Source organism: Nematostella vectensis, chromosome 3 (assembly GCF_932526225.1).
Source record: "Nematostella vectensis chromosome 3, jaNemVect1.1, whole genome shotgun sequence".
Taxonomy (NCBI): domain Eukaryota; kingdom Metazoa; phylum Cnidaria; class Anthozoa; order Actiniaria; family Edwardsiidae; genus Nematostella; species Nematostella vectensis.
The window spans coordinates 5069506-5095357 of NC_064036.1; the positions used below are offsets into that span (position 1 = coordinate 5069506).

General features: G+C 39.2%; 1 protein-coding gene across 1 annotated transcript; it reads left to right on the top strand.

Moving 5' to 3' along the window:
• The first annotated feature begins 192 nt into the window (after positions 1–192).
• On the top strand, positions 193–25823 carry LOC5512611. Its single transcript, XM_032381976.2, has 35 exons — positions 193–388; positions 1544–1652; positions 1872–2012; positions 2684–2751; positions 3778–3854; positions 4123–4228; positions 4534–4631; positions 5207–5293; positions 5770–5912; positions 12240–12306; positions 12660–12726; positions 13069–13151; positions 13395–13516; positions 13588–13650; positions 13932–13969; positions 14974–15073; positions 15588–15718; positions 16116–16165; positions 16428–16445; positions 17382–17436; positions 17834–17911; positions 18422–18548; positions 19104–19200; positions 19469–19559; positions 20139–20175; positions 20260–20346; positions 20779–20818; positions 21112–21246; positions 21738–21841; positions 22459–22534; positions 22899–23023; positions 23223–23372; positions 24179–24298; positions 24763–24844; positions 25525–25823. The coding sequence occupies exons 1-35, from the start codon at positions 279–281 to the stop codon at positions 25527–25529; spliced, it is 3087 nt and encodes a 1028-aa protein (XP_032237867.2). The 5' UTR covers positions 193–278; the 3' UTR covers positions 25530–25823.
• Positions 25824–25852: the final 29 nt, after the last annotated feature.

Genomic DNA, 25852 nt, shown 5'->3' on the forward strand with positions numbered 1-25852 from the left:
GCATTGGAAACAGCGAAAGTTCGGCTTCTTAACTATACTATTCGACATAAAACCATGTCGAAAATGGCTCTAAAATCTGCGCTTCTTTCTCTATTATAGCGATATAACACCGCACGATCGGATTATGACCCCTTCTTTCTATTTTGGGTTCCCTGTGCTTAGTCACCAGCTTCTCGCCACTTTTCTATTCCCTTCTTTTGTATTTCAACTCACATGACCAAGGAGAGCGCATTTTTGCACTGCAGAGGGTCTGTCAATGAAACTTTTATTTTGAAAATATGGCTTTCGCATGTAGTCTCCAGATCACTGTGTGTATGAACTCTCCTAACGACGGCTCTACTGTTGAAAAGTGCGTCTCTTTTGACTTCGATCGGCGCGAGAGTCGAAGGTAAAAGTTTTTGTTGTGTTGTCAAATTTGTCAGACCATTTTGATTCTCGCTCTGACGAGTTGTTGAAATTCACTCCGGATCACAGGCTTTCCAACCTCTCAGTCAGTCTCCAGTCAATCCCAGTAACTACAGCAGCTCGAAGATTTTCACGATTGATCACCTCCTGTAATTGTCCTATAATTTTCTTATATCCTAGAATAAAGTTCACATGCTTTGTGATGTGTATTTATTCAGAATAATGCCTAGTGCACACTAGCAACATAACAACATAACGACATCGGCGCGCGCACTATGTTTAGCCCGACATAACGACATGGCGTAATGACATAAAAGAAAAAAACATGTTTTTTCTCTTATGTCGTTATGTCGAAGATAAGAGTGTGTGCACCCATGTCGTTATGTCGATATATCGCTGGTGTGCACTAGGGATAAGCGGTATTTCTAACGTTTGAGCAGTTGAGGAATTCCGCGTTACTATGGTCTGAAAAATGCATATACAGAATGTCATGAATTTTTCAAGACCTGTAATTTTTTTAGAATAAGTACTTAGGTCTTGATTGCTCCAATTTCGATATCCGCCATAGCCCTAGCCATCATCTCTACTACTTGCTGCATGCTTTCCTCCCCTCCCCTTACATACGTCCATCCTCTCTAAGCCTGAGTACCAGAGGCTTTTTACTCCCTGTTTTCTGAAGTAAACCATAGTGATGGACCGTTAGATACTTTAGGAAAGGGGGGATTCAAAAATCCCCCCAAAAGGACGAGCAGGCTCAAAAAGCAAGGGAGAAAAAAACTGAAATAAGTACTCACTAAGAATGCCAATGAATCAGTGAATCAGCAAAATTAAATTCAACAAAGCTGCTCCACATAAAAAAATCAAACAATCAGGAAAATGCACAACCCCTCTAAGACATGACCTAAAATGGTCCATCACTGAAAACAATGAAGATGTGAGAACTGCCCTATCTGAATAACATGAGTATGACATAAGAGTATGAATCATTCTAATTATGAAGAATGTGTCAATGTAGATTGTGATTCTTGCTTACTAATAAGCTAACTTTTTTTAAAACTTTCTTAAAACTTTGTATTGGTGATGATAGGGTGCCTCACACATAAAATAATAGGTTAAAGTGTTTTTTTTTTTTTTGCAGTTGGCAGGATATAGTGCAACAAATAAAGCAAGAGGTTGACTTTTCATGGGAGGAGCAGGACAAAGAATGGGCATTCCAGTATTGCGACGATGAAGGGGATATCATATTTGTAAGTGTACTATAGTTTTCTTATAAAAGTTTTCAAATAAACCCTTGCCATCATTCGTGTTGGGTTTCCTTCCTGGCATAAAAGAATTAATAACCCTCTCTATAATGGATATTATTTTTAGCCATTCATACCTTCCATAAACTAATGATAGTTTTCTTTATCTATTTTTATTATTATTTCAGTTTCTTTTTGTTCAAATAAAGACATTGTGTATTCCAGGGAAGAACAGATAATGAATGGCAAGAGGCGGTAGAACATGGGTGCAGCAGCTCTGATGCAACACTCCAGATCAATGTATTTCCAATTGTTTCTACCAAGCCTAAAAAGACATGTGGGACTAGCAAATCATGCTGTAGCAAAGTAAGTGGATTTGATGAGGTTTTGCGACGTGTTCAAAATGGCCAAGGTTGATGCAAGTACAGTGTATGATCATTGTTTGATCTTTTAATCATCATTAAAAAAGATTTCAGTAACTGTTTTATTATAGTTTTTGTTTGCAAGTTGATGTATAAGAATCTGTCTTTTCAAAATGCAATTTCATTTTGTCAAACAAGAATCAGTGCCATACAGATTCAGCACATAAAAACCTGTAATCTGTATAGTGATTCACATACAGCATAGACATGAATCTGTGCCATACAGATTCAGCACATAAAAACCTGTAATCTGTATAGTGATTCGACATGAATCTGTGCCATACAGGTTCAGCCCATAGTAAATGTGCAATCTGTATAGCGATATGACATAAAAACGTGCAATGTGTAAAAGGAGTCACCTACAAATGTGTAATCTGTATATAGTGATTCACATACAGCACAAACATAATCTGTGCCATACAGGTTCAGCCCGTAGTAAATGTGCAATCTGTAAAATACATGTGCGATTCTGTAAAATTTAAATGTGCGATTCTATAAAGTGGTGGTAGGATGCAGAGAGTGGTGGGGGATGTCTCAGTGCTGATTTCCCCACAAAATGTTATGTATAGTACAGTATTGCTTGGTAACATAATGTTCTTTCTGTGTTCTCTGTAGCCTTGCACCGGTTTCACTCGACCTATTCCTGCAACTCCTGAAAATGATGGCGCTGTACCACAAAAAGTGTAAGTGAGTGATAGTTTTATAATTTGTGGTTTTAATTACAAGAGAACAAAAACTTCCCTGCTAGCAGAGGCCTCTTTTCTCTGTATTTCGCTTTGCTTGAGTTCACGAGGAAAAGATACCTCTGCCATGGGTCGCAAGTTCGTTTGATCAAACTGCCGTCCACGATTGTGGACGGGAGATCAAGAGCGCATGCTCCGTTTATTAATTACTGGCCACTATTTGAGCCCACAATGACTAGCGCATGCGTGAAGCATATATCCGCTGCGGGATAATAGCCCGCATTCGAAACGGCGTCCTCTGTAGAAATATCACGCGGCGAATTAAAAGAGAAGCCATTCAATGCCTTATCTTCATTCAGAATTTTCTCTCTTTTGACTAACGAGTCAATCTTCCGTTTACAGGTTTTGCATATTCTTCTGGAATTAGCTGATCTAAGTTTACCAAAAATTTTTGTAACATTTTCTTCGAGTCAAACTGGGCGATATTTACATTGAAGAAACTCGCCTGCCCAGATGTCTTGAAATTTATCCCACAAACAAGACAAAACTTGTCTTTTCTGTTCAATCTTTTTAGTGACGTTTTAGGTGATTGATATTGAACAGTTGTTTTCTTTTTTCGAAGAGGAGAACTAACCGGAGTTTGATTCATAATTTGCGACTAAACCCATGCAAAGCATATTGACAGCTTTCGCGCGATGGTACAGGTTTTGGCATGTCAAGCGCGGTCGCTTAGAAATGCACACACATGCGCAACGAAAACAGTTTCGACCCATGGCAGAGGTCTCTTTTCCTCCCGAATGCAAGCACAGCGAAATACAGAGAAAACAGGCCTCTGCTAGCAGGGAAAGCAAAAACAAGATTGGTAGGCCAATTATGTACATGTCTTTATTTAAATAATGAAGGCTTGATCCAAATGATCCATGTCAGTTTGAGGAGATTTATACAGTGGTTGGAGGTTCTAGAGTTTTTTTTTTTTTATAGAGCTTGCAGTTTTCTCATTGTTGTTTGATTGATTATTATCTTAAGGGTGAATGCTACGCTTCAAGACTTTATGTACAGCAACGAGGCCTTGAGGGCTGTGGCCTTGCCTTTAGGTGCTTTAGGTAAGTTAAGTTTTTCTGTTCTTTATAGTTTATTACTATTCAGAAAATAAAATTTTATAGCCAGCCTTTATCAAGACTTTGTGACAATGTGTACAATCCAAGATTGCAGGTGCAGTATGACATGACATACCATTACATACTGCTGCAAGCACCTAGCCTTAAAATAAAGTCAACTTTAGTCTACTGTAGTCTACTTTATTGTAGGTTTATTTACCCTATTACTCTTCTACTTGCCCTTATTTGATTATGATTGTTTCCTTTACTGTAGGTGGTGGCTCAGTGGCTTTGGCTGGAGATGGGGGCTTGCGGCAATGGCAGATTAGTGGAGCTGTCAATCACACTGCTCATGTACCTAACTCATTCTTTGCTATTCGGTAAGGACACCAACCCTGAATAGAAAAGAAGGAAGTGGTGGAGGTGCTTTTCAGCTTTACTATGGCATGCTTGTCTTAAAAAAATATAAATTATCCTCAGAAACCACATTGGACATGTCACATTGTTTTACACCTCAGAGTGACAAAATCAAGATTAAAGATTCTTTTCAAACACTAAACTTTTTCTCCTACTCCTTATTTTAACAACTACTTGAAATAGTGTTACAGAAATATAAGGTGTTTATTGTGTAACTTTTGTTGTAAAATACTGTATTTTTTTTATTTCACTTTTGATTTGATCTCAGTGTGGAGCAAACAAATTCTGTCAAAGCTGTGGCTCTCCAGTCCAACACATGGTATGACCAAACTGGGTTTAAACCTGCAGCCTACATCAGTGATCATGGTAGGTACAGAAGACACAAGCAAACCTCTTTCAAAGGATACATAAAAGCTCAAAATTTTATTGCAACATTTGGCAACATTTGGGATCACTAAGGTCGACCCCATTTTGGGACAACGAGGGCCAGTGTAGCAACTGTAAATCTGTAATGGGCTAAAAGCTATAGGGGACATTCTTAGACCCAGACAAGTCACAGACCCCTTGTACACATAACTGTTTTCAACTTTGTTTTGCCACCTTCTAAACTTTATTGTTGTGGCTGTCAGTAGAATCAAGAAGTTCAACTCCCTGGTAGAATGTAATTGCTTATGCTTATCTTTTTTGTGTGTTACAGTGCCATGCACACTTCTTTTTCTTTACAGTTTTGGGTTAGTGAGCCAACAAGATTACTTCATTGCTCTCCAGACCATTAAATATGTTGTTAATGAAAACTGTTTTACACACCCTTAGTTTCTAAGTTTTTTTGAAATTTTGATGGCTATGGTAGTACAAATCATACTTATAAAGAAAGAGTTTTATACAATCAGATTTTTCCAAATTTCATTGATAATAAAGGTTTTCATCCCTGTACGTTGTAGTTGTTCCTGAGGCCTCTAAGGATCTTCTTAAAACGATACCTGGAGTGAAAACCATTACTGTTGGAGCAAAGTATCCCATTGCTGAAGGTAAGACTTTATTGGAGTATCAGAGGACTGGCCAAGAAAATAAAGTTTTCAAATCTATCAAGGGCCTAAAGGAACAAGGTCAGCAAATCAACTCTAGCTACCATCAGACCATCCTTTGTGCTTCTCTACCATCCTTATTGCAACTTTTTTCAGTGCCCGAGGCCAAACAATGCCTCACTGACCAAACAAGCGCCTATGGGGCATTTCCAGGAAATCAACCCCACTTCCTCATTACAACCCCACATCCTCATTACATCTCCTTGTTGCTTCCCTTTTGAGTACCAGAGGCATGGCAAGGTAAAGCTGTTCCATTCCATCAAGGACTACAAAGAGCAGTGGTCACCAAATATACCCTTGCCATAATTCTTGTTGGGTTTCCTTGCATAAAATAATTAAACCCTCTCTATAATGGATATTTAGCCATTCCTGCACTTCTACAAGCTAATGATAGTGTTTGTCTGTTAACATCTGTTTAGTGAGCTATTTGAGTGATGAAGTTCCTGTTCAAGTTCACCTTGAAGCATTTAGTCCATGCATTCCTCTGGACTCGAAGAACAGTGGCATTCCGGTTATCATGTTTAACTTCAGTGTCACCAACATAACTTCGTCAGATGCACAGGTCAGTAAGCTTGTATATAGCTGGAAAACATTTACTATGATAGATTCTAGAGAGAAATGTACTGTAAGAAGTGCGGGTATAGGAGTCCCTTCGAAAAATTTTCTATCTTCAGTATCTCCCATATGTTTTCGCTTCCAGAAGGATTGGCCTTCTGTGAGTACGCGATACACAGATAAGAACACTTTTAGAACGAACGCATAGAGTTTTTTTCTTTCTGCGGTATAAAAGGCGCGCTCTAATAGCCACGACGACCTTAGTCGTCAATACATTGTGTGGAGGAACCTATCATTGAACTCGATTAATATCCTATTACCAATCAAAAAATGAAAAACCTATATAGAGATTACTGAATGGAAATTGTGCGCGTACAGAACGATTACCAGTTCCGTATCACTTCATATTAAAATTGCTCTATCTTTTTTGCGGAGGGCCCAATGCTCATGATTTTTTCTAAGACGACTACAAATTTACTTATGCATATAATATGCACAGAAAAGACTACACATTTTCAAATTTTACTGATTTATATGGTATTTTCTGTTTGGACATAGTGGGAGTAGTTCCGTAGCAGCGGGCATAGTTCCGTATCACCCAAAAATAATGTTGTCTGGTACGAGTTTTTTTTATTTGAGAATCAATAAAAACATATTTACTGAATAACATATCACATCCCTTCCTTTTTGCTTATAATTGATCTATAAAAATGATTTAACAGGTTAACAAACCAACAATCGTCAATGGGCTTTCGCTCGCGTGTCGCTAACAAATCCATATTGCAAGAAACAAAACGATCTGATAGAATCTTTCAAAAATAAATGCCACAACCCACACAAATACTGAAACGGCAAAATAGACAAAGGGCAAAAATGTAAAAGATAAGGTGAGCCCAGAATTGGGTGATTTATTTTGATAAATTTCGTGCACGAGAGCTCAACAAAAAGCCGTTTATGCTACAGCCGCCAATGCGTTGTTGTCGTTCTTTTAGAGAGTTCTGCAATAACCATCCCATATCCCTTTTTACGTTAGCCAGATGATTTAACTATGGTTAATCTTGGCCGTTTTATTTAATCATCCTAGGATATTGATATATCAATCGCAGTTTCAGTAATTATTTTAATATAGAATAATATTTTATCGAGCGCTAAATAATATCAAGGAGGTTGTCTTCAAACTGAAGCCGAATGACTGAAATAAAAAGCCAACATAAAAAAAAAATAACAGTTTAGAATTAACATTACTGGGATTAAATGATTAATTGAGAACGGGGTAATCAAATCAATCCTTTTTGCGGCTTTATATCTGCAGTCAAACCAAAAACACATTATGGGCGCAGGGTGATACGGAACTATTCCCACGACCTCCGGCAAGCACGAAAAACTAAAACAATATAAATCGAAAAATTCGCATCAAGTCAGAAAAAAAACCATACACATAAACAGACATTATTTCTTCTAAGCATTCGTATAAAAATTAGGACATTTTTGTTAAAGGAGGTATTGTTTTCATCTGACTTTCGTGACGCGGGTCAGTTCACTATGTTCTACGATGATTATACAAATGTTAAAAAACGCCGTTTATTGAAATTCTGTATTTATCGATTTTTGCCGCGAAATGTAGGGTTTAAATCCGTTTTTTGTGATGACGATATTGTGTCCTTTATTTTGTGTACAATTTCAATGGTTTATTTGGAGTATTTAAAAATAATTCTTTAAACAATCATCGTTAAATGTATAGCCATACCTTTGTATGGCTACTTGTTTTTATTCGGTATTGGAAATCAAACTATGTGATGAAATCTCGGAATAACCGTCTAAAAACAATTTTCTCTACTTAATTTAATCAGTAAGTAGCACAATAATTTTCACAATTTAGCCGATGGAGTTTTGTTATCGCGATACTAGTAGCAACTTCTTTGCTAAGAAAAAATGCTATTTTTGACAGCACTGTCGCGCGCAATAACATTTACATAGTCCTTGATTTAATTGTCATTTCCTGATTTGCAAATACTTGTCGAAACAGGACATTCACTTCCATACACGACTTTAGAATTGTTGAGACGATACACGCATTCTATCCGCAAAATTGAATGCCACCGCCATGGCCGAATGGCCGAAGATTTTCACAACCGAAGTTGTTGTAGCTGGAACATGGGGGGCATTGAGTACTCTATGTTTTATAGGCAACTTTGTCACCCTACTTATCGGCTACCGTAATCGCGATCTCTGGACATCAACCAACATGTTTATCGTCTCATTAGCGCTGTCCGACTTTTGCTTTGCTCTGTTTAACGTCATTCCTGTTGGTACAACAACTCTAGCTAGCCGGGAATGGCCATTTCCTAAGTCAGTGTGCCAATACCAAGGCTTTATCGCGGTAGTTATAGCTGCCGCATCGATCATGACTTTGGGTTGCACGGCAGTAAACCGGTACTACCGCGTTGTCAAACCACTCAATTACATACTCTACTTCTGCGAGAAAAGATAACTTTGTATAATAATATTAACGTGGCTCTTCGCGTTTCTCGCACCCGTGCCGTACCTCGCAAGCGGTAATCACTTCGTGTTCCAGCCCGCCAAAGGCTTCTGCTACTTGAAGATCGGCAGCGGCGCCTTCACGGCTTTTCGTACATGCTCTCGTACATAGGGATACCTACCTCGGCCATTTGTTACTACTACCTCACGGTGCCGCGCCACACTGCTCGCGTTTCTCAAGCCAGCTCAGTCACCGCCGCCGAGCTCAAGATCACCAAGACCCTGTTTCTCAAGCCAGCTCAGTCACCGCCGCCGAGATCAAGATCACCAAGACCCTGTTTTTGATCGTGTTTGTGTTTATCTGCTGCTGGACACCTGTGTTGGTCATAGATGTAGTGGATACGATAAGCGGGAGGTGGATTATGCCTCGGTGGTTATACTTACTTTATAGCTACCTGACTCTAATCAGCAGTACGGTGAACCCCGTGATTTATGTGCTCATGAATCCCACCTTCCGTGATGAGTATTTGAAGCTGATCAGGTGTCGACCCTGTCGCCGAAGGATAGAGGCCTTGACGACAAAAGGGTTAGACAATACATGCGCTGATGCGTCGTCAAGCTCAGACGGGACTGTGATGAAATGTTCGAAGGACTTGCATTATGTATGAGATTCTTTTAGGAACAATGAATGCAATGATGACATCTTAGCGAAAAGAACACACTGAGGAAATGTTCTTAGCGAAAGAAAGACACTTTTAAGAAAAACACCAATTAAATTTTATTCGTTAAAGGAACACGCTGATGAGATATTGTTAGCGAGAGGAGGACGCTGATGTGTTTGTTCTTCGTGAAAGGCAAACGCTGATAGGATGTTCTTACCGAAAATGTCACGCCTATGATATAATCTTAGCGAAAGGACCACACTGATGGGATCGTTCTTTGAAAAACGAATACGCCGATAAGTTAATCCTTGGTAATGTTAATGTGACGTTCGAAGATGAGGTAATCTTTGCGAAAGTTACACGCCGAGTTGTTCTCAGCAAAAGAAATATGTGATGTTCTTAGTCTAAGGAACACTGTGATGTAACACGCTGATACAGGGCCGTAGCAGGGGGTGGGGCACTGGGGGCACGTACCCCCAAATATTATCAAAAATTATAATGAAATAACCAGGAAGGGCCATGCTATGCCCCCAATATTTTCTTAATGTTTCTGTATTGTTTCCCTTTTTGTTCCCCAATTTTTCGAGGACTGCTATGGCACTGTGATAAGATGTTGTTAGCGAAAGGAACCTGCTGATGACATGTTAGTTATGGAGACATTGCGTAAAAACGTACTCTTGAAATATGATTTAGACATTTGTATTTTTGTAAATAAAAAATTATTGAAAGTTCTAGTGTTGGAATAAGTAAGAGTTAAGGTTATTAGTTCTAGAATAGTCTCATCCGTTGATGCTCAGCCAAAAGGCGTGACGTTTGATAGCAACATTGTGTAGGTTCAAGGAAATACGTAGCTCTAAAAACAGCATTAAATTAAATACTGTAAATAATAATTTTGCCAGTGATTTTGTTTTTTTCAAGTTATGCCACCATTGTCATTATTAACCGCATCTTGAATTGTCTTGTGTTTCAATAAGCTGAATACAAATATAAAGCTGTTATTTTTATCAGCTCAGATTTTGATTGTTTCTACTAAGGTCAGGCAGCAATCATCGGCCATTGTCGACATGGATGGATCGTTTTTGTAAATTTCTTACAGTGCAATACTAGCCTTGTTAATAATAAATAGCCGAATAGCCTAACCTAATAATAGCCTTGTAAATGTCTCGTATTGTGCCTTTTCTATAATTCAGTTTGTAATTGCAATAGAAATGACAAAACTTTATTATTGTTATTGTCGTTGTTATTATTATTTTGTTAGTAATAGTTGTCGTTGTTGTTGTTGTTGTTAGATAGATAGATAGATAGATAGATAGATAGATAGATAGATAGATAGATAGATAGATAGATAGGGTAGGGTAGGGTAGGGTAGGGTAGGGTAGGGTAGGGTAGGGTAGGGTAGGGTAGGGTAGGGTAGGGTAGGGTAGGGTAGGGTAGGGTAGGGTAGGGTAGGGTAGGTATAGGTATAGGTATAGGTATAGGTATAGGTATAGGTATAGGTATAGGTATAGGTATAGGTATAGGTATAGGTATAGGTATAGGTATAGGTATAGGTATAGGTATAGGTATAGGTATAGGTATAGGTATAGGTATAGGTATAGGTATAGGTATAGGTATAGGTATAGGTATAGGTATAGGTATAGGTATAGGTATAGGTATAGGTATAGGTATAGGTATAGGTATAGGTATAGGTATAGGTATAGGTATAGGTATAGGTATAGGTATAGGTATAGGTATAGGTATAGGTATAGGTATAGGTATAGGTATAGGTATAGGTATAGGTATAGGTATAGGTATAGGTATAGGTATAGGTATAGGTATAGGTATAGGTATAGGTATAGGTATAGGTATAGGTATAGGTATAGGTATAGGTATAGGTATAGGTATAGGTATAGGTATAGGTATAGGTATAGGTATAGGTATAGGTATAGGTATAGGTATAGGTATAGGTATAGGTATAGGTATAGGTATAGGTATAGGTATAGGTATAGGTATAGGTATAGGTATAGGTATAGGTATAGGTATAGGTATAGGTATAGGTATAGGTATAGGTATAGGTATAGGTATAGGTATAGGTATAGGTATAGGTATAGGTATAGGTATAGGTATAGGTATAGGTATAGGTATAGGTATAGGTATAGGTATAGGTATAGGTATAGGTATAGGTATAGGTATAGGTATAGGTATAGGTATAGGTATAGGTATAGGTATAGGTATAGGTATAGGTATAGGTATAGGTATAGGTATAGGTATAGGTATAGGTATAGGTATAGGTATAGGTATAGGTATAGGTATAGGTATAGGTATAGGTATAGGTATAGGTATAGGTATAGGTATAGGTATAGGTATAGGTATAGGTATAGGTATAGGTATAGGTATAGGTATAGGTATAGGTATAGGTATAGGTATAGGTATAGGTATAGGTATAGGTATAGGTATAGGTATAGGTATAGGTATAGGTATAGGTATAGGTATAGGTATAGGTATAGGTATAGGTATAGGTATAGGTATAGGTATAGGTATAGGTATAGGTATAGGTATAGGTATAGGTATAGGTATAGGTATAGGTATAGGTATAGGTATAGGTATAGGTATAGGTATAGGTATAGGTATAGATATAGATATGATAGTTAAGTTTATTTAAATCAATTGCAGCATTAAGCTGAATTACTGATTACAGCGCTAATGAAGATAATTTGAAAATTTAACGGTCACAAATTCTGAACAACGATTTGTACTGTACACTTTACAAAAGCTTGTTCCATTAGATCTAAGAGCAAAATTATGGTCTACTTTAACTCGACATGATGAGTTGGTATAGCGGATTATTTTTCTTGATGTTTGAAACAAATTTCTGGCAGTTTGTTTCCCTGCGCAACGACAACTTGTTAAGAGTTAACGTGGCAAGAGCGTCATCATAGCTGACTCCGGGAATGATAATACGAAGTGCCCTTTTCTGGAAATGCTCTATAGCATCCGATAGAATATGGCAGGTTTGCAAAAACCGGACCAGCGTTGTTGTTCTTGTTGTTGTTAGTGACCAAATTATGTATACTTTCTACTTCCAATGTAATCTCTATGTAGTATTATCTAGAATACATTGGTTATAACGCTCGTGGATTCAGAGAGACTTGGGAGCGCCTTCTGTGTCACATGATTTTATTTATATCTTGACCACGAATTTTTTGTCTCCTTAGGTTTCGCTGTTGGGCTCGCTGCAGAATATCGCTGGCTGGGATGGCCTGTCTGACATAGGTCTTGATGGTATGTGCTATGTCACTCTTTTGTAGGAGACGTTCTCTTGCTGAAAACATGGAACCTTATCCATCATGAAGTACCCCTAAGATCTCGTGATTCTCTCGTTAAGTTTAACAACGAAGGGCTGGGGGGGCACGATACGGAAACATTAAGAAGACATTGGGGGGGCACAGCCACGCCCCTACTGGTCATTTTCTTATGATTTTTGAAAATCGTGCCCCTAGTGCCTCAACTCCTGCTAGGACCGTGAATTGGTTAATTTTTTTTATAACTTTGTCAAACGTAGAGCAAAATTGTTTCGTAATCTATACGATCAACTGTTAAGTTTATAAAATCATCAGATATTTCTTTCATTACAGGTCCCACGGGTTCCTGGATATCTAACCCTGGGTTTGGATCAAACTTAAACTACACCCTCAGCAAAAGGTAGCTGGAACATTACGCTATTGAAACGGCGACAGCAACTGCAGACTACAATTGAAAATACTGATAGTTAGAGGTGAAAATCTATGGGAAGTGTGCGCTGTAAACCAGGCTATCATTGTTCGTTATGATCGCAACAAGGTTCCAAGCTTGTATCAACTTTTTAAATTTATTGAATCTAGAATAGAATTTGAATTGCGCACTAAGCATAAAAGCATTTTTGGTTACGCTCTCGGCGTCATCTTTGCGTAAGTCCCAATTTTTCAACTTTGTCTGAGATTTAGGCAAATCCGTCCAAATGCTTACATCAGACGTCAGATTTTAATCCCCTACATTGCTTTGTAGTGGCTTTTTTGAGGGTATTGGTATGTTCAAGCCAAAGCTTGGAGACTCAAAGCTGAATGAAAACGGGCATGTGGCGATTGCTGGTAAGGTTTCGGTTCAGTATTTTATTTAGTATAGCCATTAACTGCATTATTTAGTATAGCCATTAACTGCATGTGGCTAAGGATTAAATAGATACTTTACATAGTACATTGATAGTTTGATGGATTGCTTTACATTGATTTGTAATGTACTGTATGTATTTTATAGAAAGGGTAAATGCATGTAGGACATGTACATCTCCCATTATCCCCGACCTTCTAAATTTCATTTCCTTGGTTTGCTAGTTGTACCTAATGACAGGGACAAACAGATCGACCGTGTGCTACAGTACCAGTCGGTCAAGGATCTATGGAGTAACTTTCAGAAACTTCAGTTTGACGGAAGTGTCGCCCCACAGCTTTCTCCAGTAAGTAATAGCCCATGTAGCTCAGTCGTTTCACTGGTGCCTTAATTGGATGTTCCTTTTTAATATTCCAGGAGGGCAAAACGTGGAATGGTGCAATGTGTAGTACAAGGAATATCGCGGCGAACGCAACTGAGGTAAGTTTTTTAATTACTACATCGAAATTGCTTTATGTGTTTTTACAGCGCAACCAGCAAAACCGTGAGCACCTAAGTATGTGTTGAATATTTATTTATCTTCTGACGAATCAGACGCGAGAACCTCTTGAGACATGTTTCTAATTGGCCGTTTGAATATCTCGCGAGTGATTGGTCGGATCAAACATTCCATACATACTTCAGGTGTTCACGGTATTACTGGTCGCGCTATAACCGATCATGTTTTGATAAGTATCTTATTCCATGTTTTTGTTGAACAGACGTTCACATTCCTTCTTGCCTGGCATTTCCCGCACAGGTAAGCATTTCAAGGTTTTTGTACAGGTTGGGTTAACTTAGAGGCCAGCTTGAAGAAAAAATGGTCTTCATTTACGCGCCACTTTGTCAATGGTTGCGGAGCATTCCGGCTAATTGCAATGAAATGTGCGAGAAACTCCCACAGAGAAAAGGACGAGAGGTCCCGTTTGTTACTGTCATCGTCATCATATCAATCAATATGTGTCTTTTGTTTTCTAATTATTGTCTAAAAGAGCCTGCTGTGAGCGCACGGGAAAGCTGTGATGTTCATTACGAAAAATAATAATGGATAGGGGGTGGGTGGGGGATCAATAGATCCAGTTTTTCTCGGATTTTTGGATTTTTTGTTAACTTTACCAGATTCCTAAGCTTGATGTTCTGTTCCTCTAATCACATATTTTTTTCAACCTATGTTTGCTAGTAGCGGGGTGGGGTACTCAAAATGGATTTACTTGTTGGCTTACATACCTATTTCAAATAAGAGGTCATTCGAAGGATTCATACGTGTTGTACCCCGCAGTGCTTTAGGGGTATCACATAAATAAACAAATAAGCGTTTGAAATATTCCAGGTTAAGAAAGCTTATTGTTTTTATTGGTATATGAACATTTTTAGGCTTTTAAAGACCAGCTTTAGCCGTTTACCTTTTACCCATGAGCCCAAGCTGGACACGATACAGAGATTCTTTAGTACAACCTTATTGAACTGTTGAAATAGGTGTAAACGCCGCATGAGTCAAATATGGAGGAACATATGATAAGCCCTGTTTCCACATTTTATTTATGGACAAAGCTTAAATACCTGACACGTCGATTCTTCTGTCCGTGCCAGGAACCAGACAGAAGATGGTCTGTCTTTATTATTAAATTTTTGCCAATCTTCAAAATATTCCAGGTTTTTCTGTTTAAAACGCAACACGTCATAACCCCTTAAAAGAACATAAAAGTGATGTTATTCCAAGTGTTGGAGACTCCAGTTTACAATTGTATGGGTTTTTTTCCACAGATACGTTAACTGGAGCCAGAGCGGCTTTGGAATAAACGACCCAAATAGCGCTTATTACATCGGTACAAAATATTCGGAATATTGGAAGAATATCGAAGAGGTAATCATTTCCAGTCAAACTACACATATAAGGGAAGGAGGACATGACGGAAAAACCTGGAAAATTCGCAATTCGAGATAGAAAAAGAAGACACAATTTCTTACAATGGCGATCGGTTCCTTGTATTCCGGACTGATTTTTGAAACACAAATAACGTGAGGCCGAAATGCACATACCCAGATTTTTGCTTTTTTTTCTTGATCATCTTTGCGCTTTGTATGACCTCAGGGACGAAAAGCCCAAATTTCAATGACACTTTACAAAAAGTCGCATTAATTTAAAAAAAGCCGCATTTGATATTTTGTTTGCTATTACTCACTAAGTAGTTAGAGAAATTTTCCGCCTTTTAGATCTGAAATGAGCTTATTTGAAGCGTTAAGTCATGTTTTTCCGTCATGTCAGGAAGGAGTACAATAAAGTGTTCTAGGAAAAAGAAATAGCTGTGAGGTTAGAACACCGATATAACGTTCTAAATGAAAGGGAGAATGAAATAAACAAATTTGTTTTTTTTTAGGTACTGTTCTATTCTACCTCGAATTTAAAAGATTTGCAGACCAAGACCAGAGCTTTCAGGGACTCCATGTTTGACACGTCATTGCCATGGCAACTGGTAGACAGTGCGGCAGGTCGAGTCTCGGTTTTAAAGTGAGTAAGCTTTACTTATTATAATGGGGCCAAGACGCTCTCTTCGCATAAAAGATACTTTCCTTTCTGAAGCCTATGATATGCAAATCATCATAAGTAAATAAAATCCTATTTCATTCAAACAAGGAACACACGAGTCAGTCTTATAATTCTTTTATTGTATGCCGTAAATAGCAAGGCCACAGCGAGCGGGGGAGCAAAGGCCATGTCTCGGTGGCGGTGTGGCCCGGTGGGTGGGTAATTGGTGGGTACTAGTGGAAACAAATACAATAATCGCGAGTCGTGTTCAAAACGAAGTGATAAACAATCACATGAGTCATGGCACTCAAGGATTATGGCTAATAATAAATCTATTCGCGGACTGCCATTGGATGTAATCAAATACCATACATTTCAGATCGCCAAATTGCATGTGGCATGCCGATGGGAATTTCTACGGTTTTGAAGGTACATTATATAGCACCCTAAACATACGAAAATCAAATAATACACTGTGTAATTAATTATATGGTGATCATGTTTTTGATAATGCTTCTTAAAAATCATTCTCCAGTTACCTCTGGACGGGGAATCTTTCCATTCTCATTTCATTATCGTCTTATGACGCTACTTTGTGATCTTGCCATTTCTTATGCTGCTTCTTTGATGCAAGTATAAATGAACAAATTTCCATCAGAATTAATTAAGTATATGTTTGGTTTTGTTACAGGTTGCAGTCCCAAGGAAGGTGAGATTAAAACAAAACGCATCATACTTACGTTATACGTTTTACGTATTATACATGGAACATATGATAACACATGATGCAAATGATACACATCGGACCCATGATACGCCTTTTACACTTGAGGCAAATGCTACAGATTAACAAGTCCACAAATCAGTATCCATTTTATATATGGAGCATATTATCACACATGATAATAATGATACACATAGGACACATGGTACACCTTTTACACATGAGGCAAATGCTACAGGTTAGCACATACACATCAGTACCCATTATATACTGGAACATATGATTACACATGATAATTACAATATTCATGGGACCCATGATACGCCTTTCACACATGAGGCACATCAGTGCCCATTATATACATGGAACATATGATCACTTATAATAATTACAATATTCATCGGACCGATGGTACACCTTTTACACATGAGGCAAATGCTACAGGTTAACACATACACATCAGTACCCATTATATACTGGAACATATGATCAAATAGGATAACAACGATATTTATCGGACCAATGATACACCTTTCACACATGTAAGATAATGATACACGTCTTACAAATAATGCCAATGTTACACATGCAACACATATAATACACGTCTTGCACATGCCAATGATTCACAGAGAATAGAACACATATTACCGTCTTAGAAATGCAGCATGATCTTATCAGTTATACCATGGCAAGAGGGGAATTTAGTGATCAACGTTTCCCGTAACTGAGTGATAATTAGTTGAAGTCTCTTTTTTGCGGGAAATTTAGTTCGTTAGTAAGCTTTTCTCAGAAAACAATAGAATCCAAGGTGATCTTTTTATTATTACACAGTGTCACACGCGACATGTACACAGGTATTACACATTGGATAAACAACGTTGATTGACATTTCCAGTAACACTTATCCCATTCTATCAGGTTGTTGCCCATTGAACTGCACTCACGTTTGGAACTACGAGATGGCGCTTGCAAAGTAAGACCATGAGCCACGCATTCTCACCAGTTTACTTCCGGTCGATTACGTTACAATCTCCGATGATTTTAAAAAAACGGAAAACGCGAAAAATATTTCAAAATATTGAAAGCAGTGCGTATATTGCAAGTTTCTTCGAGGATGTGATTGATAATTTAGAGCGGATGGCATGTTAAATATCTCGAATTCTAATAGATTCTTTTGTCTTTTAACGGAGGTCGGACCTCCGGACCTCCGGAAGTAAACTGGTGACAATGCGGCTTTAAACATGACAATGTACACGTAAAATTCTCCTAGTTCATCATTGTTAGCGTTTACTCGTGCGATCTTCGTTATCCCCGTGATCATAGTTGTCTTGATCAAAATCATCGTTTTAGTAATCCTCATTGTATTAAAGGTGCTTCCCCGATTTGGAACGAACCATGAGGAACGTAGACTTGTTGCTGCAGATAACTCCCACAGCTGTCATCCCGAGGTAAAATACAAAACAAAAAGTGTCAATTTGTCGTGTTCTCAAAGTTCTTCTTTACAAATCTCTTAAAATATATGTGAAGACAAACTTTGTATTGAAGCAATACGGGAGTCTATAAACATGCTTAAGGTTTTTTGTCTCCTCGGTTGTACAATAGTTTGACAGACTATTTACTTTGTGTTGCCAACAAAAGCAGTGTAAAGCCTAGTATTCTATGTCTGACATTCTTCCTTTCGCCATTGTCGTACAACCGTACCCACGCACGCACACTAGCACCTTTTCTTTCAAGTCTGGCATTCTACGTTCTATCTAGGCCGCTCCACTGATCCACCGACACTGCACACACCCCTTTCTCAAAGGCAGGCATTTTTCGTCACGTCTAATCTAGCTCTACCTCTGTGTTTCTCGGCTGAGAAGGCTGACATTCTATGTTCCCACTAGCCACTCCATGTTCCGCTAGCACTGCACACAAACACCCCTTCCTTGAAGGCTGACTTTCTACATTCCATCTAGCCGCACCACTGTACCCCTGACCTTGCGCCGAGTCTGGACATTCTGGGAAAACTACACAGAAGACCCCGCCTCCACCATGATCTGTGTAGACGGGGATGTCGGGACAGTTCTGAAGACGTACCGAGAGGTAAACACATCAATGAACACATTCCTATTAAACTATGAACCGCAAAATTCCGAAAATAAACTTTCTCGAATATAAGTGTCTATTTTACTGGAAACGCATAATCCTTTCAAATAATTGCACTTACGAAACCGCCCAAAACATAATCAGCGAAGAATTTTAAGAATTCCATCGCCGGTATCGCAGGTATTTCGTTGGGTTCATAGATTAGCTTCGGCCCGTATGATAAATGAACTTCTCCCAAACTCTATCTAAGTCTTTCCCCTGTATTTTCCCTCGATCAGCCTTTCGATGTATTTGTATACGCCTGTTTCAAAGACAGTAAATGTTGATTGTCGAATCGGAGCTCAAAGACCAAAACGTCCCATTGGTCTCTCTTATATTTCTTCTGAGTGCAAGAAGCCAATTCAATGCTATCAGTTTATGGCTCTGGCATCACTGGAGCTTATTTATCTTCTTAATAATAAATACCCAAAGCATATTTTGGTCACATAACTAACATTTGCCGTGCCGTACTCATTTTTTTTAAATAGATGTATTTCCCTTTTTCGTCTGTAGGTTCGGCAAGGGGCGCCAAAGACTTGGTTCAACAAAATGTGGCCTCAGGTGAAGAGGATCATGAAACGATGGATGACTGATCTCGACAACGGCACAGGTTTATTGAAATTGATTTTTTTTCATCTTACGACCACGTATTTGTTTATAACTGTTAACGTGAGGGAGCTGACGTGACGTGGGGGAACTGAGGGCACGTCCACCCCTTCCAATATTTAAAAAAAAATATATATTTCTTATGATTGCACTCTTTACGGCGTTAACGTCTAGGTCTTGTTTTCCTAGTACAGGTGTTTTTCTCGGTCCTCCACCCAACACTTACGATTTCACCCTTTTCGTTCATGTATGTGTATTGGTTCCGTGTACAGGCGTTATCCCCGGTCCTCAGCCCAACACTTATGATTGCACTCTTTACGGCGTTAATGTGTACATCAGTGGTTACTACCTCGCCGGGTTAAGGTAAACAAACAGTACACTTGGTCATATCAATGTGATTTCAATTCATGATGATGTTAGGACAGCGCTTTCGAACCTTTAGTCATATATTTATTTGGAAACACCATAGTTTCAACGATAAACTCTTGCCAGCTAGCCGGCTCTCATTATTTGGAAATATTCTGGTTCAGGTACACTGGGATGACGGTGCGAGGGATGTTCTGAACCCGCATAAGAAGGGAATCTCTTTATTGCTGCGATTTTTAATATCACACTCCTCTAATGTTATTTTTAATTGCTAAATCGCTTTCTGGCTTTCAAACGAACGAAATATCGTTTGCTGCTTTTTAAGGTGGCGGCGTGATTGGAAACCATTTCAGGCCGGGCAATGTTAGCTAGCGAGTTAGCTGTTGGAAATTGTTGGCGAGGGGTCGAAGAATATAAAAAAAATGCAGAAAAGTTGATTTCTACAGTCCGAAAAATGTTAAAGGACAGCTCGATGCATTTTTTGCAAATTTTAACCCGCTTTGATAAATGAGTTTTTCTAACTTGTTTTAAATTTTCAATGCCACCCACCAACGCTATCATAATAATTTTTTTCAGGGCGGCAGAGAAAATGGCCAAGATTCAGAACGAGCCGGTATTTATTAATTAAATCTTATTTTAATCTTTTTCTTTGTAGTCTTATAGTTTCACAAGCTGATATATCGCGATTTTACCATAGGAACTAGCGGCCACGTACCACCAGCGGTTCGAACTGGGCAGCGCCAAAATCGACAAGACGCTTTTTAATGGAAGCTGGTACATCCAGGTAAGGACATTACCTCGACTTCGCTTGATAAAGCTGTAGATAAAAGTCTTGTGCAAATAGCTTCAGATTGCCGGTAGAAACAGATAACACTTGTTATGAAGATGTGGTGAAGTATTCTTTCAGCAGGGTGATGTTAGCGCTGTATGCACGGGGTTTTAAGATGATTTGTTTTACGAATAACTGTGCACCAATAGTTATGCCCAACTGTCCTCAATTGAATGATGTTTGTATTTGTTATTACACAACAATATTTCGTTCAAGCACCCAAATTTGCAAAAAAAGACAAACATTTAAAAGCATCTTATCCCAAAAATAAGGAGTTTGTCTTGAATAAGAAGATTCTTTCAACTTTTTTTTTCAAAAAATGGAAACCCAGCTAAATTATTACAGCTTGTTTAGTATGGATAATTTAACCCGCTTTTTACATTTCAGGAAGTCGACTCCGAGCACCCCGTTAATGTAGTTGGTGATGGTAAGTGGATTTTTAAAGGTTTGTGATGATAAGTGCCATTTGTATCCTTGATGAATGTCGATCAACCTCTCCTGTTTTATTTTCACATTGAAAATACACCGATGTATTTGAAAAAAAAAACAAGCCTTACGAATGAATACTTGATGTTTTATTGACTTTGAGGAAAAGTTGAATAAGCCAATAGAAATGCGTGCTTTGTGTGACTCAAAAATGCTTGAAGATATTAACATGCTACGTAATTGGTCTACTTTAATTGATTGATTGGCTTATGATGTATCGTGTCATTCTCTCAGCAACTTGGGTCGACTGTCTTGTTGGTCAGTGGTGGGCGCATGCGCTTGGCCTTGGCTACATCTTGAGCCAGAAGAACATCCAGTCAACGCTACAAAATATCTTCCTGAAGAATCACGTGGAGCGCTTTGTACCGGGTGAGTGTTGTAAGGCCTGGACAACGCTTGAGGGAGAGGGGGGGGGGGGGGGGGCAGGTTTTTTGCGACCAAGGGATACGCGTGCCTTACTGTGCCTACCTCTTCTACGCACTTGAAAAAATGTACAATCGTTTATATCATCATCATTTTTCAGCATCGTTACCACTACCAATTAAACATTATCATGATAGCTGCAGTCGTCCTGATAAATGCACCATCATTCGAGCAACTACCCTTTCTTTTGCCAAGTTACCCTTGATCTGCCCCAACGCACCAGAAAAAAAAAAACACAATCGTTTTCATCATTATCGTTTTCGTCATCGTTACTACCACTTAAACATTACCGTGATAGCTGCAGTCGTCCTAATAACCTTCATCATTATTCGAGCAACTTCCCCCTCTGTTGCCGAGTCACCCTTGCCCTGCACCATGATGAACATAGTCTTCGTTTGTCGTAGTTTCTTATGGATGTTACATTTCATTTCTTATAGCAACACAAGCTCCCCGCCAGTTCTTTGACGAGCGTGATGCTGGCCTTCGCATATGCGTCTATCCGAATGATTTGCCAAAATCTCCTCTCCTCTATCACAGCGAGGTTAGCATAAACTTCATTACAGACAGCTACAACAAATATTTTAGTTATGATCGCTTCAATGACTTTCCAACAGTCATCAAAATATATATTTAAGGGACCATTCATTATTTGAGATTCAACTGGGCCGGGCGGAAGGTTGGTCCTTAAAAATGCTCATTGGGCATAAGGGGGGCTTTTTTTAAAGTAGAGTAAAAATAGTATTCCAAAGCTCCAATTGGGAGTGAGGGACCACCTGAAAAAAATTACGCTTTTAATAATTTTTGGACCAGCTCAAAAATTTAAAACTTGTATCACTTGTCCCTCTGCAAATCGTCAAAGACGCAAGCGCAACGCACGTACTTTCCCGATTCTCGCTTAGCGCAAGAGAATGGAACTGCCTGATTTTCCCTTCTATTACTTGTGTGGTCGATTCCAACTTATGTTCCCTTGTGTTTTATCGATTCCCACTAGTGTTGCGCTTGTGTTAGATCTATTCCTACTAGTGTTACGCTTGTGCTTGGTCGATTCCCACGTGCGCATGCTCTTGCGCTTCCTTAATGAGAACCAACCTTGATATCGAAACCCCTCTTACTCTTATTTGTACTTGTTTTCTAACGCGTGACCATGATGTTTCTCAGGGAGCATGGACTGGCCTTGAGTATGAGTACGCTGAGTTGTGCTTCTACGAGGGCTTGAACGACATCGGCCTGAAAGGTAAACTAGTTCATTGCTATTTGTACTCGGGCGCAATCTCGCGGCAACAAGATTTCTCAGGGCTTGAACGACACCGGCCTGAAAGGTAAACTAGTTCATTGCTATTTGTACTCAAGGCGCAATGTAGCGGCAACAAGTTTTCTCAGGGCTTGAACGACATCGGCCTGAAAGGATAACATGCTCATATTTAAGGCCTTATATCGCGAGTACTAGATTGCTTAGGACTTGGACGACATCGGTCTGAGTAAAGGAGGCTCTAGCTATCTTCACTCAAGGCGCTATGTCGCGGCGACTAGATTTGACAGGCGCTAAGATATTTGTTTTTCTTCAGGGTTCCAAATGTACTGTTTCTGATTTTTTACAGTACTTACGGATACGCGCAATAAGTATGACGGCACTCGCCGAAGCCCTTGGAATGAGATAGAGTGCGGGGACCACTACGCACGACCTATGGCATCATTCCTGCTTTTTGAAGTCGCATCCGGACAGGTATAATACCTTTGAAAAGTCGCATCCGGGCACGGGTATTATTTTCTTGAAAAGTTGCATCCGGACCCTAGGTTAAATATCCTTTGAAAGTTGCATTCGGGTTGGTAGAATAACCAGTGCTATTGTTTCGATAATTTCTGATTGTTCACTTGCCAAGTTTACCGGAACTTCAATGATAACCTTGTGCTTTTCCCTTCAGGACTGGAATTTTACATCTGAGGGTCTCGTCAACTTGAGCTTTGCTCCTCGCTTGAGTCAGACAGACTTTCGTGGGTTTTTCATCCTCGGCTCGTGTTGGGGTCAGTACGTACAGAAAGGCAACGATGGGATGACCTCGGGCACAGTCGAGGTAAGAGACATTTCTGCTCTGATTCCTTGCAACTGCTTGAAGTATTTGTAGCCAAAGAAAATGCTCATCAAGATACCACAACATGCAAAAGCACATCTTGTATGAACCCAGAAAGCTGGACTAACAATTCAACTATATATTAAACGTAGCATCACGACATTTAAGGACGAACTATAAATCCCCCCCCCCCCCCCCACAAACAGCGCCAACATCGACCAGTATTTTCCAGGAAAATGTTTGCGACCTGCTTCGTAGCACCTTCCAGCAGTGTGTGAAAACAATGCTAGGAGAGCTAGGAGAGCTAGGAGAGCGTTATTTGCTGTTTTCGCCAGCAAGGTCGGGGCTATTTGCGCTATTTGCTTTACCTGTCATGGGATTTGACGGTATACCACGACACCGCACGACAAATTGCGACATCACATTGATCCGAAATTTCAAACATCGATTAGCATTGTGGTTTCAAAAGGAAGCTTTTTGATAATAATAGCGGTTCTCAATTGAGGAACGTTCGTCTTATGGGTTCAGAGAGAGGTAGCTAGGCCGTGGTACCGAAATCTATTCCGTACTCTTACGAATAACACACAGGTTCTTTAACTTGTCCTTCACATTGTCAGTGAAGCGTTTATGAGACCTCAATTTGTGTTTCATCGAAACATAGTAGGTGTCTACTAACTGCAATCCAAAAGACTGGAAACACATCGAAACATAGTTAGTAGGTGTCTACTAACTGCAATCCAAAAGAACGGAAACACAGGAGAAACAAGCTCAGTCCACTTACAACACGAAATTTAACTATTTCTTCCCAGCTTGTCATCAAGTATGGCGATCTAAAGCTCGCAGAGTTGCGTCTCGCCTCGAATGCCAAGAACGCCTCAGCGCGGCTTAGCGGGCAATCCGCTGACTACGTTCCCGCCACACCGATCCAAGTAAGCCTTGTCCTACATCCCTATATGGGGGCCCCCCTATATAAATCGTGAATTGTTTAGTAGCGTGCCGTGACTTTAGATCTTTCTGCGCTTTTTGCGGGCTCGAGTCCAGGTCAGGTCAGCCTGGCTTGCCTGTGGTACAATCTGCATTGACATGCTTTGTAATAAGCGATATACATAAACATTTAATTTATTACATGAGTTATGGACCTTTGCCTTTTAAGCGGTTTGTCATAATCGGCGTTCCTCTGGAAAAGTCTAATATTTATTAGCTTTGTGTGGTGTTTTAATAGGTTACTGTGACACCACAAGGTCATAACTATCAATAGCGTCCATGAGCGTGAGCTTGAACGATTATATATGAACGCGAAGGCTAAATGGTTCGATCTCTATGTAAATGCTGTCTGAGAGTTAATATATTATTACTGTTCCACCTTTAAACTATTTGTTTGGTTCAATTTCAGGAAAATGGAACCATCAAACTGGTATTTGGTGGGAATGGATGTCTCATCACAGCTGGGCAGTCCTTGATTGTCGCAATGACAGGTATGTTATGAGTACGTCTTTACGTACTGTATACGTATGACATTTTCACGATGACGGGTATGTTATGAGTACGCCTTTACGTACTGTATACGTATGACCTCGTCACGATGACAGGTATGTTATGAGTACGTCTTTACGTACTGTATTCGTATGACATCACAATGACAGGTATGTTATAAGTCTTTACGTACTGTATACGTATGACATTATCACAATGACAGGTATGTTATGAGTCTTTACGTACTTTATACGTATTACATTATCACAATGACAGGTATGTTATGAGTCTTTACGTACTGTATTCGTATGACGCGTTCTGTTTGGGCTTCCTGTGTTAAGAGTTGTAACGATCGTCAGAGGAAACAATCTTCCCATTCCTTATGGTTTATCTATGGTCACAGGACGCCCAATATGATCGCCAGAGTCGGCTATTTGTGATATGTCTTCGTAAGGTGAAGCCTCCATATAACGGAAGTGAACAACCTCTAAAATATACTTTAAAAATGGTAAAGGGTAATTTGAAGAGATGGACACGCCCTCCTAGGTCACCACCTATTTTTAACACCTTCGTATAAATATCAATCTGTTAAATCCATAAGTTAATCCTGGCCACGCCCCTATTATATTTTCTTGAAATTCAGTTCATTATAATTATTGTATTTGTGTTGTTTTGTGCATAGAATGAACATTCGCCTATCGAGGATTTATGGTTATACGTGATGCTACATTGCTCTAGTCAACCTCGGGTCTCGGGTCTCCTTAGCCAAGGAATTAGGCAAGTAATGTAGAATATTATCTAAATACGCTGTTAGAATGTGATAATAACACTTTAAAATGTAAAAGCAATATCGGGAAGATACAAAAAATTCACGTTATACTTTCATATCTGCACGTTCACGTGTAACAATGCACAGTTGTCATGAAGAATTGCCACCAGTTGGGCACGATTCAGCCGTATAAATAAATCACTTAATCAAGATCCGTCTTTGTTTACCCCTGCCCTTCCTT